The sequence below is a fragment of the Vipera berus genome (genome assembly GCF_964194415.1).
Source record: "Vipera berus genome assembly, chromosome: Z".
NCBI lineage: Eukaryota > Metazoa > Chordata > Lepidosauria > Squamata > Viperidae > Vipera > Vipera berus.
Genome location: NC_138205.1, coordinates 14,622,130 through 14,639,286, shown reverse-complemented (window position 1 = coordinate 14,639,286; position 17,157 = coordinate 14,622,130). Strand labels below are relative to the sequence as shown.

The window sequence follows — 17,157 nt, the reverse complement described above, 5'->3', positions numbered from 1 at the left end:
AAAGAGAAAATGCATAGCAAAGGTGCTGATTTGTGTCACGTTTGCAGAGACAGGTACTAAACTATAAATCAGTGCTGCAATTTAAGTTGAAGGATAATTCATTTAATCGTAAAGGGGAAGCCGTGACTAGGTGACCTATGTACTTCCTTAATCAGTGATGTCTGTGCTAAGGTTTGGTGTACCCAGTAACACTGTTTCCCTCCTTTTTTTTCCATTCAACTAGTTTCAACTTTGAATAGAGACTCTCCCCTTTAAAAATGGGAGGTAGGGTTGCCCTAGATAAGGGTGCAGTGACCTGATCTTGAATGCCTGTCTTTGTCTTCCAGGCACCCAAGAAGGCAAAGAGAAGGGCAGCAGAAGGAAGCTCCAATGTCTTCTCCATGTTTGACCAAACGCAGATCCAGGAGTTTAAAGAGGTAAGAACCAGAAGAAAGATGGACGTGGGAAGAAGTGTCAGTCATTAGGAAATATAACAAATGTAATGATGCCATTAAAGGATGACTTTGGGGTAAATGATTGGATCCCAATGAGCATTGCCTAGGCCAGGGGTAGGCAACCTCGGCTCTTTTATGACTTATGGACTTCAACTCCCAGAATTCCTGAGTCAGCTATGCTGACTCAGGAATTCTGGGAGTTGAAGTCCATGAGTCATAAAAGAGCCGAGGTTGCCTACCCCTGGCCTAGGAGTACGACCTAGAACTGACACTCTAGGAGATTTTTAACCACATCGGTGAATATATAGGAATGAACTTTAAGAATAAAGCTTCTTGTACTATTCTATTCAGATTCTGTTTTCCCTTTGAAAAAATTTGCTGACTAATCACAGAAAGTTTGGCTGTTATAAGAGAACCTAATTAATTGTTTCAGGTGAGCCTGTCTTACATAAGCAGGTACATCCAGTTTAGTTTACGCCATTGTGTTGTATGAATCCCAGCTATATTTTCTCAACTTTAGCAGAAGTGACTAAATAGAAAAGGTCTAGATAAGTTATAGAGGAGTTTTTTTGAACATGATTTACCTCATGAATCCACTTGTAGATATCTGTTCATGTATAGGACCAGTGGTGGTTTGATTTGAGTCTGAACCTTTACAAAAATAGGGATTCTTTGTTCCTGAAATTCTGCCATCAAATAGAGGCCTACCATTCATTAATTTTCCTTTCCTTTGCCTTTTGTTTAGTTCTATTAATTGTTGATCACGTTCAATACTTCTAAGTTTCAAAGTCATTTTCCTAATTTTGTTGTCCATTCCAATATGCGTTGAATTACAGCTTCCACTGTTCACAGATAAAATGGTTGTTGTTTGGGGATAATGGGATTTATTTTTTTTGCCACACCTGAGGTGCCATCTTGAGGAAGGCTATTGTGAAGAACATCCTGAAGAGGGAGAGAGTATGGAAATCCATACATATTATAGGTGGACCAACTCTTTCCAAAAATGTTCTTCTGTCTCCCTATGATATGTAGGCTGAGTGCTAGCTTATTTTTGTTTTCTTCAGTAGGTCAAGATTAAGCAAGCCACGGATTCTTGTGATGCGTAAAGCAGGATAAAAATCGGGTTTGTCGACCATGGGTAATGGGTTATTACGATGTGTAAACCTGGCCTTATTTTGGAAGAGCCAAAATAACGAGCAACTATGAGTGCGTGTCTCCACAAAATCCTACTTTGGAACTTAGAGCCCACTAAATGTGCATGGAAGATCAGCTTTTTACCTCCTATTAAAGTTGCTTTCTCTTTCCAAGGATAATTCCAGGTTATTCTCCTTAGGACATTTGTTCTTTAAATCGATTTGGACTTTGAGTAGAAAATTCTCATCTGCAAAAGCAAGAGCGAGTACCAGCTTTCCATATGGAGATGTTCTCTTCTCCTCGCGCTTAAGTTCTTAATCTTCATTTCAGAGGAGCATTTTTTGCCCTTTGACAGGCACTAGCCCTCCACACACACCCCACCCCAAAGTTGATGGTGTTTCCTTTCCAAGACCCTTGCAATGCAGCAGGGTCTATTTTGGGTGAAGGAGGTCTGAGCAAAGAGATGACATCTGTGCTTGGATGAAGCAAATGGCAGAGCCTTACAAGGAGATCTTTGGAAACCCATTCTGGCTGGCTAGTTTGGGAGGAGGAGGAGGAGGAGGAGGAGGAGGAGGAGGAGGAGGCGAGAAGCTTCCTCATTTCCATTGAAAATGAAGCCTGTGGGTATTTCGGTCTTCAGACATCGATCTATCATAAAGGAGACCAAAGCTACATTAGAAGTAGAGTTGGTAGCAAACTATCAATATAAGATCCTTTGGATTTTCTTCTTTTTTCCTGCAACCTACGTTTGTGCTTTTTTATTTTTTGAGGGCCTCCTGCTTTTAAAAAATACGAAAGGACAGATCAGTTCTTGCAACGTGCGTGTGTTTTTTAATTGCGTGTGTCACCTGCCCTTCCTTCAGAAAATGCAAAGAACCAGACTTGCCTTCTTTCTCCCCTTCTCCTTACTTCTCTCTACAAGCCTGGTATGAGACTGGTAACCCTGAAGATCACCTATAGATCTTTGTGTCAGGATAGAACCCGGGTCCCCTTAGTCCTCAGGTGCTTCAGGTGGGCTCCCGCATTGTGCAACAGTCTTGATGTAATCATGGAATTTCAGGAGGACTAGGTGATGATTTCCTTCTTTTTAATTCTTTTGCCCTTCCTACCATTCCTTCTACCATTTTTACGTCCCCCGTAAGGGTGAAAAGATTAAATTTCTACTTGGTGGAGGTAGAGTCTACTGGATAGATCCGGGGTGGAAACACAGTCTCTTAGTCTTTGGTCCCAGAGGCCCCAGGTTTTTACTGCTGAAATCTATAGGCATTTGTTGACATTATTTTAATGAAGTGAAATTGGCTCATGCAGTTGATGAGGCGTCTAATCCAAAACTGCAACTTCCATTACAGGAATGGTGTGAGTTTAAGTAACATCATGAGAAGGCAGGAAGTTTGGGAAGGTTGCTTGAATACAGGCTACCAGAAGTAACAATCTGGATATTTTGATCTAGGGATACCAGATCTGGATGGACATTTACTAGATGGCAGAAAGGGATTTTAAAACCCCCAATTATTGACTATTATCTAGCAGGCATCGGGATTTTTGCAGCCCAGCTTAATCTGGGGCTCAGCTACTCATTTCTCCTTGGCCAGTTTGCCTCTTCAGGGATCAATCAACTGCTTTTTGAGCTCTGCCTTTGTTGAATTCCATACTGGATTGGATCTCTTTGGAGAGATCCTACCTTCCGGAACAGTGAAGGTTGTGTGATTTGACTCAGGATGAAGTTGTGTGTCATACGCAGTATTTTTCTAGCTAGAATATTTTTTTTTCAGACTTTTGTGGGAAACAGGGCAAGTTTTGCCCTCAGGATTTTTAGTTACCTTTGCTTCACTTCAGAATCTCCCTTTCTGCTTTTATACTTCAAATGCAAATTTCCTCAGAGCAGAGGATCTTTTTCCGCCATTATTCGGCTAGTGCTGAGCAAAAGGCAACTGGTATGTTTTTTCCCTTGAGGAGGAAGAAGAAAATGTTTCACTTCTCATCCAAGAAGCTTCCCATCAGTTGCGATAAAAGAAGCGAAACGTTTTCTTCTTCTCCCTCAAGGAAAAAAACACAGCAGTTGCCTTTTGAAAAAAGCTCCTTTGGGACAACTATGACCTGGATGACTTGAGAGTCTCCACAGACAAGTGCTGAATACATTGCTGACACTGGGGTGCTGATGCTACCTTACCTCTCTCGGCTTCTACCAGAAGTAGCTAGGACCTTTCCTCTGTGTGTGTGTGTGTGTGTGTGTGTGTGTGTGTGTGTGTGTGTGTGTGTGTTGGGTGTGTGTGTGTGTGTGTTAACATGCGTTGGAAAAGCTTTCTGAGGTACTTCTCCAGCCAACCTCCAAATTACAAGATTAGATTGTTGAGATGACGCAACTTCTACCCACCTATTATCTCTATTCTCTGGAAGATCATAGTTTCCCCTTCTTTCACAATCTGGAGAATCCATATTGCTCTCTTCAGATCAGGACTGAATTCACACATTGTACTGAGCCTAAAAAAATCTGAAAAACAAGCCCAGTTTCTCCACATGCTTCTCCTTAACCAATTCCTTAGGCTTGGTTTGTTGGCTTTTGGGTGTTAAGAAGTGGCATTTGAAATCCAGGCTGGTTGTAGGTTACACATTTTGACTCTCCTGATCCCTAAAGGGTAGCCATTCTAGGTTTGGACGACATAGCAAACATTACCCTTGAATTGAAGGGCCTCATTCCCTCTGAGTAAGACATCAAGGATTCGCTTGACGGGGTGGACTTTTTGACCGATGCAGCCCCTTTCAATTTGAAAAAAATCTTAGCACTTCATTTCTATTTGGAAAGAGGTAGACGCCAGAAGAAAGAAAAAAGGAAGGGGCATACCCATAAGAGGAGGGGAGGGGAGGGGAGGGGGAGTGAATTCCACCAGTGCCTGCCAGCCTTTGGAGACCTCATCAACAGCCCCTTCAGAATGTACCACCTGTCCCCTCAGGGAGGGCTTGGGGTTTAACATGAGACAGTTTAAGGTTGTTCACATTCCTGGCAGAAGCGAAGAAGGCTATCAGATGACAGGTGTTTCCAGGGCACAGCTGCACAAAAGGGAGGAGGGGGAGGAGGATCACACTAGCTGGAGTTAACTCGTGTCTCCAATCCTATAATGCATTGCTAGATAAGCAGACAACGAGACAAACAACTGAGGTAGATAGATAGATAGATAGATGATAGATAGATAGATAGATAGATAGATAGATAGATAGATAGATAGATAGATAGATAGATAGATACGCGGTGGCTCAGTGGGTTAGGACGCTGAGCTTGTCGATCAGAAGGTCGGCAGTTTGGCGGGTCGAATCCCGAGTGCCGCGTAACAGAGTGAGAGCCTGTTACTCGTCCCAGCTTCTGCCAACCTAGCAGTTCAAAAGCACGTAAAAATGCAAGTAGAAAAATAGGGACCACTACGGTGGGAAGGTAACAGCGTTCTGTGTGCCTTTGGTGTCTAGTCATGCCGGCCACATGACCACAGAGATGTCCTCAGACAAGCACTGGCTCTTATATATATATAATATATATATATAAGAACAAAATAAGTTCGAAATGGCCATCTCAGCCTCCCTAATTCTTTATTAGCAATTTGAATAATTTACACAAATAATGAGCTGTCATAAGTTGACTATATCCTGTGGATAGCCTTGGGTTAGGCAAAAACAGGAAAGAAAGAGTTAATTAGCAAGGTGTATTCAAAAAGCCTTGACAAATACTTAACAGATAGATAGATAGATAGATAGATAGATAGATAGATAGAGAGAGAGAGATATAGATATAGATATATAGATATATAGATATAGATATAGATAGATATAGATATAGATATAGATATATAGATATAGACATAGATATATATAGATATATATATATACACACACACATATATATATAGATATATAGATATATATATATATATAGAGAGAGAGAGCGCGCCTTTATATATATATATCTCCAGTCCAGAATGTTTATTAAAAACACTTTAAATTATCTGGTAAGCCAACTGAGTGCTAAAGAATTCCTACAAGTGCCTTGAACTACACACAGACATAAGTGAGCTACTATTTTGTGCCTAGGGTTCAGCGGCAGCTAGTTATTTTTTTGTTCCCTGCTCTCTGGAATGAGGTTCTTCCCGGGATCCAGATGGGGCTCACTTCTCTGTTTAGAAAAGCCAGGAAAATCTGGGCACGTTTCTCATCTTTTAGGTTTTATTGATTTTATTGCAATTTGTTTATTAGGAGCCTTCCAGAGTTGTTGAACGCCTGGCAGCATACACGTTTTAACTGTTGATGGTGAAGAAGATGATTACCAAAATCACTAACAGATCCTCTTTCTTTGGCTCTATATAGTTATCTCTTTGGCTGGATTCGCGTATCACAATAAGCTATCATTTTATTTAATTTGGATTAATGTATTGTGTGACTCTAGCTCTTGCGATTGATAAAACACAATTTGTGCCTTGACGTTGCGTGCATCTGGCCAAGGACAATTCTTTCAAAGCTGGCTTAGCATGGTAACCAGCTATGTCAACAATACGAGGGAGAAGGTCAAAGGGGGCAAGCTTCTCTTTGTATCATTGTGATCAAAGTCCCACCTTTTTGTTCTACAAAGAGGCAGGGCTTCAACTGTGACATCAGAACTGCCTGTCTTTCCGCCTACCCCATGTTGCTGGTTTTGTCCACTGGCCGCTCTCCAAAACAACGTGACCAAAACAGTTTTGTCACCAGTTTACCCTGCTGTGGGTTAATTACATGCCACTTGATGAACAAGTTCTCAGAAAAACAGAAAAAGCTTTCTTGCTCTTCATCTTAAGAAATGAAGGCCCCCCCCACTCTGCTACACTGTGATTCGCAAAAGTTGTGACAACGTAACGCACAGATAGTCAGTGTAGATACATCTTGAGATTTAAATATAGATTTAAATCCAAAAGCTATTATGAAGTAGCTATTTTGCAATTTTGAGATGCTGGCAACTGTTCCATTTCGGCAGGACAAGAAGAGGAAGGTAAAAAATTTTTATAGCCCGACATGTTGGGTTTACGTATTATGTGATGCCATTATGTGGTTTCTTTCGTTTTTGCTTGGTGTAGCAGTTGAACCAAGCCATTGCGAATAGGTCAACGGGCCAGTTTAATGTAATGCATGAACTTGGTTAATGTATTTCTTTCTCTTCTGCTTCCTAGGCCTTCACTGTTATTGACCAGAACAGAGATGGCATCATTGACAAGGAGGACCTGCGAGATACATTTGCTGCTATGGGTAAGAAAAAGAGGGAGGGGGCTGAAACAGCATCATAATGTGAGCAGTTTAAGTAAAGCTGGATGGATGATCAGACCCTTACATCAAATCCTCCGCAGTTAAACTTTCTTCCTTTTCTGCATAGGCCGCCTGAACGTGAAGAATGAGGAGTTAGATGCCATGCTCAAGGAGGCCAATGGCCCCATCAACTTCACTGTGTTCCTCACCATGTTTGGGGAGAAGCTGAAGGGTGAGTCGAGTCTCTTGTTCTTCTCCTCAGTCTTCTTCTATACGACAGGTAACCTGTTCCAGCATCTCACTGGCCTTCCTGTCTTACCTCATCCAGGTGCTGATCCCGAGGACGTCATCATTGGTGCCTTCAAAGTTTTGGACCCTGAGGGGAAGGGGAGCGTCAAGAAGCAATTGTGAGTGTTTTCTTCCATTTCACTTCCAGCATTGAATCCGTTCAGATGCAATTCCAAAATGGCTGTTACTAGGTTCCCATGATCTCCTCATTGCAAGCGCTTTGCAGTATCCCTCCTGATTAACTGCTTAAGCAACCCACACCTTCCCATTAAATTATGTGCTAGTTGACATTTGGGTCAGAAGTCAGATATAGTTAGGGCCTTTGTCACATACCATGTTTCTTCTTGTCTCATTATAGCTTGGAAGAACTCTTGACCACCCAGTGTGACCGGTTCACTCACGAAGAGGTAAGAAAATTTCTTTGCATCCTGCAGATTCCCATTCTTTTCTTTATTCAGTTAGAGTCCCCTTGCCCAGATCTTTTATTTCAGTTTTATTTTTCCATGTTGTCAACAATTAAATCTAAAATCTGCAGAACTAGGACAAAAAGATAAAAGATAGTCTGGATATACTGTATTGATCTCATTGAATCATTACATTATTTTTAAATATATATGAGATCAGTCTGAGGCCAAAGTCAACGCTGAACTTTTATTCAACTCAGATTCTTCCAAGGATTGCATAGCACTATTCTGTTACTCTAGAATAAAAACAAATTCTATTTGCAGATAAGTCAGCTTAACCACAGTGAGCAAAACCATACTTGCAAATCAGAGACGGAGAGGATCAAGCCAGGAAAGAAACCTATAACAAACTATAGTGTTTTCCTTTAACAGAAATCTGAATCCTAAACAGCACATTAAACAAAGCATTTATGAGATATCTTTCTTTCGTTAGCCGCCCATAACTTTTCTTGAGCAGTGCCAAAAGGCACCATCATCCTCTTTCATGGCTAAGGAGCTGGCTGAGGAATTCTGGGAGTTGAAGTCCACAAGTCTTAAGAGTTGTAAAGTTTGGAGACCCCCAATTTAGAGTGACAATTGAAAACATTGAAAGTCATCAACTGCAATCCTATCACTTCTCAACATAATCTTCTCTCTTTCTGGCAGATCAAGAACATGTGGCACGCTTTCCCTCCAGATGTAGCTGGCAATGTCGACTACAAGAACATCTGCTACGTCATCACACACGGAGAGGACAAGGAAGGGGAATAAACCCTGATTTTTTTTCCACCCTTGCTTTGTGGGGAGATCCACCTAGACACCCCCAGGCTGGGGGATTTCATTTATGCTGGTCCCTGATGATCCACACTTTTGTAACCAAACAACAAACATCTCAATCTGTTATTTATTATCTTATGGGGAGAAAAATTATTAACCCCCCCCCCAAAAAAAAACCTGACCCTTTTCACTACGACTAGTCTTAACCTAACTGGGACTTCACTCCGTCAAATGTCTTAATAAAGATGAGGACAGCTCTGTTTCTAATGCCCTTGTTTTCACAGTCTGCTTGTCTGCTCAGGCCACAGAATGTTAGCACCGATTCGAAGGATGCCCCTATTGCCATCTTTAAAACTTAATTTAGCTTCAGGTTCTGAATGTGATTGTTTTTCTTCCTTTTAGGGCTGCGATGGTTAGCTAATTAATTAACTCAGGTTGTTGTTTTTTACTGTGTCCAGTACAATTGTTAGAAAATAGTTTTGAGACACATCCTTAATAACAAGTACAGTCTTAAAAGTTCATTCCTTCTTCTGTTAAAAAAAAGAGACAAGATCACCTCTTACGTTGCTAGTACTAGAGACATCTCAAAGAATGTCTGCTTCTGCATTCAAAAGTTGTTTTTAATCTGTAATTCAATTTAAAGAATTCTTTGATTAAAATAGCCTAATTAATCATGCAAAAAAATTTAAACTCAGGTAGCAGGCCTAATAGCGCTTCACTTACACATTTATTTTAATATCCGGGCTCCCATATAGGACTCTCTCTGTTTTCCCAGACACACCCTTGGTGAAGTCTGCACATCACATTATGCTTCAATAATACTTGTCTTGTCTGTTGCTCTTATACTAGTGACTGGTTGCTCCACGTGCTGACTTTCATGTTTGCATAACTCTTAATTCACTAAATCCATTCATGCCCTTTCACCCAGAGGTCTTTTTAAAAAAAAAAAGTATTGTGGATTTTTTCCCCCTGGAAAAAGGGGGAAGGTAATTGTTGGCGATGATGTTTGAAATCAAAGCCAACGGTGCAGTGGGGTGAACAAAAATTGAAATTACTTCTCCGGCTCTTCCTTTCCTTCTCAGTCAGCTGTTTGTGACAGGTGGAATGGGGTGAGGTAATGAGAGAAAACATGGTTCATTTTACTGGCTTTTGAATTAACTGAGGATCCTATTTTATAAGGAGTCTGATGCAGAATAATTGTAGCTCAGGCTCCTGGATCGGTGCTGCAAAAATTAGCCAAACATTGCAGAAAAGGGTGAGGATGATCACAAATGGCATCTGGTTTGTTGGTAGCTCTAACTTTACGTATTATTCTTATTGCAAAGGTAAGTGATAGGAAGTTTTCTCTCCATGCTTACAACGCTCATAAACTGGCAAAATGAGGGTTTTAAGTACCAAAGCAAGAAGATTTATTGATCTTGGCTTCACAAAGGCTGCCACAAATTCAAGGAAGAGAAAGCCACTGGAGGGATTTTTCAGAGAATTAGATTTGAGACTTTCTAAAGTTAGCTCAAATTCATTCTGTCTGGAAGAAAATTCCAGAAGGCCTTCAGTTAGCCTGGATGTGATTTGCTCTGGAAAGTGTAGTAGTGCTGAGAAATGCAATAGACTTAAGAGGTTTGATGTGATGAAGATAGCACAGTTTGGGTTGGACAACTCAGAGGTTGGACATATGTAAAGATGCACGACAAATGTGGGGTGGAAGACGAGCAATGCTGATGTTGCTGTCCTCAACAACTTTGACAAATGACAATGGAGCAACTAATTTTTTTTTAAAAAAAGATTTATTTGGCCAGCTTAGTGAAATTGATTGCAGCAGGCATGCAAGGCACAGATTCAGAGAAAGTGGGAAGGAAATGGCGTACATTTTATCACTGTCAAAAATCACATATGCTGAAGACGTTATGACAGCAAACCTAGTTGCCTTCCCTTCAACCCCAATGCTGGCCCTATTCCAATGATGCTGTGAAAGAAAATAATCCTTTAAAAAAATCCCTAGGGAGGTTTTAACAAGCATACCCTGTACAAGTAATTTCCCGTCTTCCAGAAATTTTGGCGTACAACTCCCATCATCCTAGATCAGCACAGTTAATAAGCAGCAGGTGCAACTCAGCCCCTGTTACCTCTTCAAACCTGTTCGACTACCCATCTCCCAAAGATTTTCATGGGACTGGTTGGCTGTCCCGTCTCGCCTCAGAAAACAAAATTGCGCAGTGATGGCTTGGGAGTCTGATCCCGGCTGATTTTGAGGGAGAAGTCTACCACTTTGGCTGATTGGGTGAGGCAACCCAGGGAAATCACATCAATATTGGGCCCCACAAAGCGGGTCACATTCTCCTCGGTGATTCCTCCACTAGCTTCGATCGTCACACGGGGGAAGGAGGCCTTTACGGTGCTGGCTGTAGGATGCAAGTCCTGCAGAAGAAGAAAAGTGAGGTGAACAAGAGGATGAGGGAAACCAAACCTTTGCAGTCTTAACGATGACGATATCTATCAGAGTTTGGAATACACGGAATATGCAAGCCAAGGGAGGGAATGGTCCCACACGAGACAACATTATTATTATTTTTTAATACACATGTAATCTGAGGTCCTGAAGACCCTCTCCAGAAGCAGAACCTTCACCAATCATGTTTTGTTCAAGGGTGGAAGATATCCGTGTCAAAGCTTTGCCCACGTTGTGAGTGTAACCAGCTTTACTGTCCACATGTTTGTATGCCATGTTTCACTGTGTAAAACCCTTCAAAGAACTTCTGTCATGTATAGTGACACATACATATTCTAAATAAATAATACAATTAAACCAAACCCTGCAGCAACCTAATTCCTGTTTCCAGGAAATGGCGGCTGGTTATAATTTTTTTTTGGGGGGGGGAAAGATTTCAGAAGGAAGATACAGTCTTGAGCCCGATGCTTTTAAAGCAGCCCTCTTAACAACCTCTAAAACTATTTCAGCTTCCAAATGTCAATCTTTCAACCAAAATCAATCCAAAAGAACCAAACCATAGATTGCAAGTTTTGTTCTGTTTTTTTTTAAAGAAAATCAGTCATATATTCTAGTTTCTAGATCTTCTCTCAGCCAAATACCTCAGGAGCAAAGTTGTCCAGCATGATAATATCAGCACCACACCCTGAGGCTTCCAGAGCTTCTTCTAAGGAGCCACACTCCACTTCTATTTTCAGGGCAAACCCACCGACCCGTCGGGCATTGTGAACTGCCTGTGGGATTGCAAACATTGTGATATCAGCAGCGGTCCAGATTATACGCTGATGCCTGCAGAAGCTTGAGCTAACCTTGGGGATGCTAATGCCAGCCATTTGGCTGGCTCCTCCATGAAAAGGTCTCCCGTAGAACAGGGGTCCCCAAAACCCAGTCCAGGGGTGGGCACCCGTCCGTGGCATGCCAGAAACCCAGCTGTGCAAAAAAGCGGAGCCCCATCCATGGGATGCCGGCAGCACACGAAACCACCACCCCTCTCCTCTGAGGAAAAACCTGTCTCCATGGAAGCGGTCCCTGGTGCCCCACAGCTTAGGTGCCGTTGCTATAGAAGAGATTCCTTGGGACAGCTGGTCTCCTATATTGGATCCTTTGAGGGCCACTATGAGACCTGCTTAAACTCGGATGCAGCTTCTAATTTGGAAGACCAGGTTTCCCAACCTTGGCAACTTTAAGACGTTTGGACTTCAATTTCCAGAATTCCCCAGCTATCAGATCTGGCTGGGGAATTCTGGGAGTTGAAGTCCACATGTCTTAAAAGTCGCCAAGGTTAGGAAATCCCGCTATAAACAGTCCCTGCCAACAAAAAGAGATTATTTTTTAAATAAAATAAAATAAAATAAAATAATGATCTCTATTTCCAAAGGTGCAGTCAGTTTGCAACAATTTAAATGAAATTCTTAATACAATATAAAAACAGTCAGTTACAACAGCAAAAAGGTCCTGCCAGGTTAAAAAAAAAGCTAAAATGGTTCCGAATCTGTCCACTGTTGTTTGTAAACTATAGTTTATAGCTCAATATAATTTTCAACCTAGATAACAAATGATGGTTAACAAAACTGAGACATACGTCCCCTTGTCACTACATTATCATGTAGCACATACAGTAGTACAAAACTAAATATTATCTAACGATTGTAATCAGTGCTAATTTTAAGACTAACACCAATTTAATGAATAATGCAGAGCAGTTAAGGTTACTTTTTTAAAAAAAACTGAGTCTATATTGGATTTAGGCATTTCTTTTAAAGGCTGATTTGTATAGCTTCCAAAGCTGGACTGCAACACTCAGATCAACCCCTGGGGGCAGCAGAGAGATATAGAAAACCCTTATTCTCTGCTGCCCTCTAGCAGTCATTTAGATGATTGCAGCCTGGATCACTATCATTGTATGATATGAATACCTTTGCTTTTGTGTACTCACTTGGGTAATACTGCCAGACGCCCAGATATGGTTGTCCTTCAACATGATGAGGCTTCCCAGATCATAACGGTGACAGGAGGCTCCCCCGACCAGAAGTGCATATTTTTCTGGGAGACGGAACCCCGGCGTGGTCTTCCTTGTCCCAGCAACCTCTCCATGCCACCCGGCTTCCTGTGCTGCCCGACAAGCTTTTGCCGCTGATGTGGCAACACCACTGCAGCGTCCCAGACAGTTCAGAGCCACTCGCTCACCCAGCAAGAGGTCATTGGCACGACCGTGGACTTCAGCCACTCGGGTGACGGGTTCAACCCAGGTTCCTTCGGTTTGGAGCCATTCCACCGAGCAGCCGACTTCGGCAAAGATGGCATCAAAGAAAGGGAAACCAGCCAAGACTCCGGGGGATTTACAGAAGAGCACAGCACACACCTGATGGTTGCCCACAGCGTAGCCACCATAGTCAAAGCTGGGGCCATCTTCTTGCAGCCAATCTCGGGCGAGTTGACGCAGTCGGGCAGCAGGGAGAAGGTGTGAGAGGTTAGGGTGGGAAGCCATGATGACTAAAAGGAAACCAGAAGGATCTTGGCCAAGTTGTACCAGACCATACAGGTAGTCCTCGGCTTACAATGGTTCATTTAATGACTGAAGTTACAACGGCCCTGAACAAAGTGACTTATGAGCGCTGCAGCATGCCCACGGTCAGGTGATCAAAATTCAGACACTTGGCAACTCACTCATATATATGACGGTTGCAATGTCTCGGGGTCATGGGATCCCCTTTTGTGACCTTCTGCTAATAGGGAAGCTGGATTCACTTAACAACCATGTGACTAACTTGAACAACTGCAGTGATTCACTTAACAACTGTGTCAAGATAGAAAGGTTGCTGAATGGGGCAAAACTCAACAGATATCTCACTTAGCAACAGAAATGTTGGGTTCAATTGTGGTCATAGGTCGAGGACAAACTGTACAGGCACAGTGACTACAATTAGAATCAGAATTCCCATTGTTAAGCAAGGCAATTGTTAAGTGAGTTGTGTCCGATTTTACAACGTTTTTTTGCCATGATGGTTGTTAAGCAAATGTTGGTTAATGCTGGTTTAAGCCTGAGTGCAGCATAAGGAGTGTATATGTTATCTCTGCTACGGTTCTTAAGTGTTCCCCATCCAAAAATGGTGAAAAGTACCTTTAAAATTATGTGGGACAGTTCAAGGGCACTTGGGGTCAAAAAAGAAACCAGGAAATTGTGTGTCGTTATGCAGCCACAGGGATGGCCTGGCCCAGTTTCAGAACTCCAGCAGATACACAAATTCCACTGTTCTCACTTCTGACTTCTAGGCTCAGATTTTTGAGATAACTACAAAACACTCATTTGACTCTCTGCGCCTTTTAAGAGTCTGGCTCAAAATGCAACTATGTATTATTATCGTACACAGGTGCAAAGAAGAGCAACTAAGATGATTAAAGGCCTGGAGACAAAAATACCTGAAGAACGGGAAATGGGTATGGCTAGTCTGGAGAAAAGGACTAGGGCAGGGGTAGGCAACCTTGGCTCTTTTATGACTCATGGACTTCAACTCCCAGAATTCCTGAGCCAGCATGGCTCAGCTTGGAAACCTCTCCCTTTCCCCTCAGCATGGCTGGCTCAGGAATTCTGGGAGTTGAAGTCCATGAGTCATAAAAGAGCCAAGGTTGCCTACCCCTGGACTAGGGGGAACAGGATAGCAGTATTCCAGTATTTGAAGGGCTGCCACAAAGAGGAGGGGGGGGTAAACTTATTTTCCAAAGCACCAACAGGCAAGACACGAATCAATGGATGGCAACTGATCAAGGAGAGAAGCAACCTGGAATTAAGGAGAAACTTCCTAACAGTGAGAACAATTAACCAGGGGAACGGCTTGCCTCCAGAAGTTGTGGGTGCTTCATCACTGGAGCTTTTTAAGAAAAGACTGGACCGCCACTTGTCTGAAATGGTATAGAGTCTCTTGTTTGAGGAAGGGGTTGGACTAGATGACCTCCAAGGACCCTTCCACCTCTATTCTGATTTGTGACCATTCATTTAGTGACTGCTCAAATTTACAATGGCACTGGAAATAGTGACTTACAACCAGTCCCTGCACTTAAAACCACGGCAGCGTCCCCATGGTGATGTCATTAGAACTGGGTTGTTGGGAACTAGCACGGACTAATAACAGTTGCAGTGTCCTGAAGTCACGTTATTGCCATTTGCAACCTTCCGGGAGGGCTTCTGACAAGCGATGTCAGTGAGGAAAGAGAATTTGCTTAACAATTGCATGTCCCTTAATGACCATGGTGATTCGCTTAACAACCATGTCAAAAAAGGTCACAAAACCAGGCACAACTCACTTAACGATCGCATCATGTAGTAACAGAAGTTCTAGTCACAATTGTGGTCATAATTTGAGGACTATCTACACAGTGATACTGATCCTCTTACTTGGGAAATCCTGCTCCAGAGTCCCTCACAAACGTTTCTGATTCAAATCAATTTTACAGTAATATTCTAAGTTTCCAGGTCTTTTTCATGCAAAATGAATGCGTTAGTCCCAGTAATTCCCATAGCAGAGAGAAGCCCAAATCAATAAAGTTGGTGTGTCAGGAAAAGTTAAAAAGACACAGAGCAACAATGATAATTACTCAAGAAACTATGTCTAAAACAAATGATAGTTTAGCACCACAAATAATAATAATAATAATAACAACAACAACAACAACAACAAAAACAACAACAACAAGAAGTTGGAAGGGACCTTGGAGGTCATCTAGTCCAACCCCCTGCTCAGGCAGGAAACCTTATACCATTTCAGGCAAATGACTGTCCAGTCTCTTCTTAAAAACCTCCAGTGTTGGAGCATTCACCACTTCTGGAGGCAGGTTGTTCCACTGGTTATAATAACAATAATAATAATAATAATAATAATAATAATAATAATAATAATAATAATAATAATAATAATAATATAAAGTTGGAAGGGACCTTGGAGGTCATCTAGTCCAACCCCCTGCTCAGGCAGGAAACCCTATACCATTTCAGGCAAATGGCTGTCCAGTCTCTTCTTAAAAACCTCCAGTGTTGGAGCATTCACCACCTCTGGAGGTAGGTTGTTCCACTGGTTAATTGTTCTAACTGTCAGGAAGTTTCTCCTTAGTTCTAGGTTGCTTCTCTCCTTGACTAGTTTCCATCCGTTGCTTCTTGTCCTGCTTTCAGGTGCTTTGGAGAATAGCTTGACTCCCTCTTCTTTGTGGTAGCCCCTGAGATATTGGAACACTGCTATCATGTCACCCCTCACCCTTCTCTTCGTTAAACTACACATACCCAATTCCAGCAACCGTTCCCTATATGTTTTAGCCTCCAGTCCCCTAATCATCTTTGTTGCCCTTCTCTGTACCCTTTCTAGAGTCTCAACATCTTTTTTAGATTGTGGTGACCAAAACTGGATGCAGTATTCCAGGTGTGGCCTTACCAAAGCATTGTAAAGTGGTATTAGTACTTCACACGATCTTGATTCTATCCCTCTGTTAATGCAGCCTAGCACTGTGTTGGCTTTTTTGGCAGCTGCAGCACACGGCTGGCTCATATTGAAGTGATTGTCTACTAGGACTCCGAGATCCCTCTCACAGTTACTTTCCTCAAAACTGTGGCTTTAAATAATTCTTACAGCCTCCCAAGAAATTCTTAGGAAGCTTATTCTGTAATTCCTCACCTATTCAGTGAATTAAAAAAAAGTTACAGCAAAATACGTTTGGAAGTTTTTCCCTCAAAAAAGGCAACAAGGACATGTATAAAATTGACCTCCTAAAGAAATGGGTACTTAATTCTACTATTTTCCCCCTTAAAGGATAAGATAAAAGAAGATTTGCAATCTCTGCCAGTTTAGTGCCACTCCTCAATAAACATGATCAAATCTTAAAACAGCCCGGGGGAACAAGGCAGCCCGTTAAACCAGTGAAACCTCCCACAAACAAATAAACAGAAAATCTCAGGAAAACTACTGTATTTCCGGTTGATTGCCAGGGAAAGGAAAAGGACATCAAGTAAAACAGTGGCGTGGTCCTTTTTTGCTACCTCTTCGATCTTCATTTTACGTTGATCAACCCTGCTCTTTATTTCTCTCTAGATCCCACTTGTGGCAAATTAAAACAGGGGCAGGGGGAGCTGCTCACCTGAAGGTCTGGTCTAGGCTTCCTGGTCTCGTCCGCTCTGTAGCCTTTTCTCTTGCCCAACTGCTTGTTGGAAGTAAATTTTTGGAATTCCTGGGAGGTGGGAGGCTCCGTGGAGAGGGGTGGGATTAGAACCCTTTTTGGCACTTTGGACCTTAGATGTTTAAACAAATCTCTTCCACAGCAGCTGGAGATCCGGCGACAGGCAGCTCAGTTGACAAAG

The 17,157-nt window shown here is 42.1% G+C and overlaps 2 protein-coding genes across 6 annotated transcripts in view; one reads left to right on the top strand and one right to left on the bottom strand.

Annotated features, from left to right (window-relative positions):
• LOC308677728 (myosin regulatory light chain 11-like) overlaps window positions 1-8,599 on the top strand; it is a 21,226-nt gene extending 12,627 nt beyond the window's left edge. For 3 of the 4 annotated variants that reach the window (XM_081344377.1, XM_081344378.1, XM_081344376.1), the window contains 6 exons: window positions 327-416; window positions 6,752-6,827; window positions 6,952-7,056; window positions 7,153-7,231; window positions 7,471-7,519; window positions 8,222-8,599. In XM_081344377.1, the coding sequence (XP_081200503.1) occupies window positions 381-416; window positions 6,752-6,827; window positions 6,952-7,056; window positions 7,153-7,231; window positions 7,471-7,519; window positions 8,222-8,326 (450 nt within the window). In that variant the 5' untranslated portion in view covers window positions 327-380 and the 3' untranslated portion in view covers window positions 8,327-8,599. Of the gene's footprint in view, window positions 1-4; window positions 54-326; window positions 417-6,751; window positions 6,828-6,951; window positions 7,057-7,152; window positions 7,232-7,470; window positions 7,520-8,221 lie in introns of those variants that run through there. The other variant, XM_081344379.1, reaches the window with a different exon arrangement.
• On the bottom strand, window positions 7,513-17,157 carry LOC308677727 (nicotinate-nucleotide pyrophosphorylase [carboxylating]-like). 2 transcript variants are annotated; one of them, XR_014028556.1, is made up of 5 exons: window positions 16,938-17,157; window positions 12,754-13,310; window positions 11,420-11,551; window positions 10,456-10,747; window positions 7,513-7,649 (listed from the first exon to the last, which is right to left on the bottom strand). XR_014028556.1 is itself a non-coding variant. In XM_081344375.1 (4 exons), exons 2-4 carry the CDS (start codon window positions 13,303-13,305, stop codon window positions 10,526-10,528), a joined length of 906 nt encoding a protein of 301 aa, XP_081200501.1. In that variant the 5' UTR covers window positions 13,306-13,310; window positions 16,938-17,157; the 3' UTR covers window positions 10,349-10,525. The 2 variants fall into 2 exon arrangements, 1 of the variants encoding a protein (XP_081200501.1); XM_081344375.1 differs by lacking the exon at window positions 7,513-7,649 and having other exon boundaries at window positions 10,349-10,747.

What these genes read in the sequence shown, in the direction of transcription:
- LOC308677727 (XM_081344375.1), bottom strand. Translation starts at nt 13,305, where the DNA reads ATGGCTTCCCACCCTAACCTCTCACACCTTCTCCCTGCTGCCCGACTG. An exon ending in CGTCTGGCAGTATTACCCAA is followed by an intron (nt 11,552 to 12,753) that starts GTGAGTACACAA and finishes GCAATCCCACAG; the next exon opens with GCAGTTCACAATGCCCGACG. An exon ending in TGGACAACTTTGCTCCTGAG is followed by an intron (nt 10,748 to 11,419) that starts GTATTTGGCTGA and finishes CTTCTTCTGCAG; the next exon opens with GACTTGCATCCTACAGCCAG.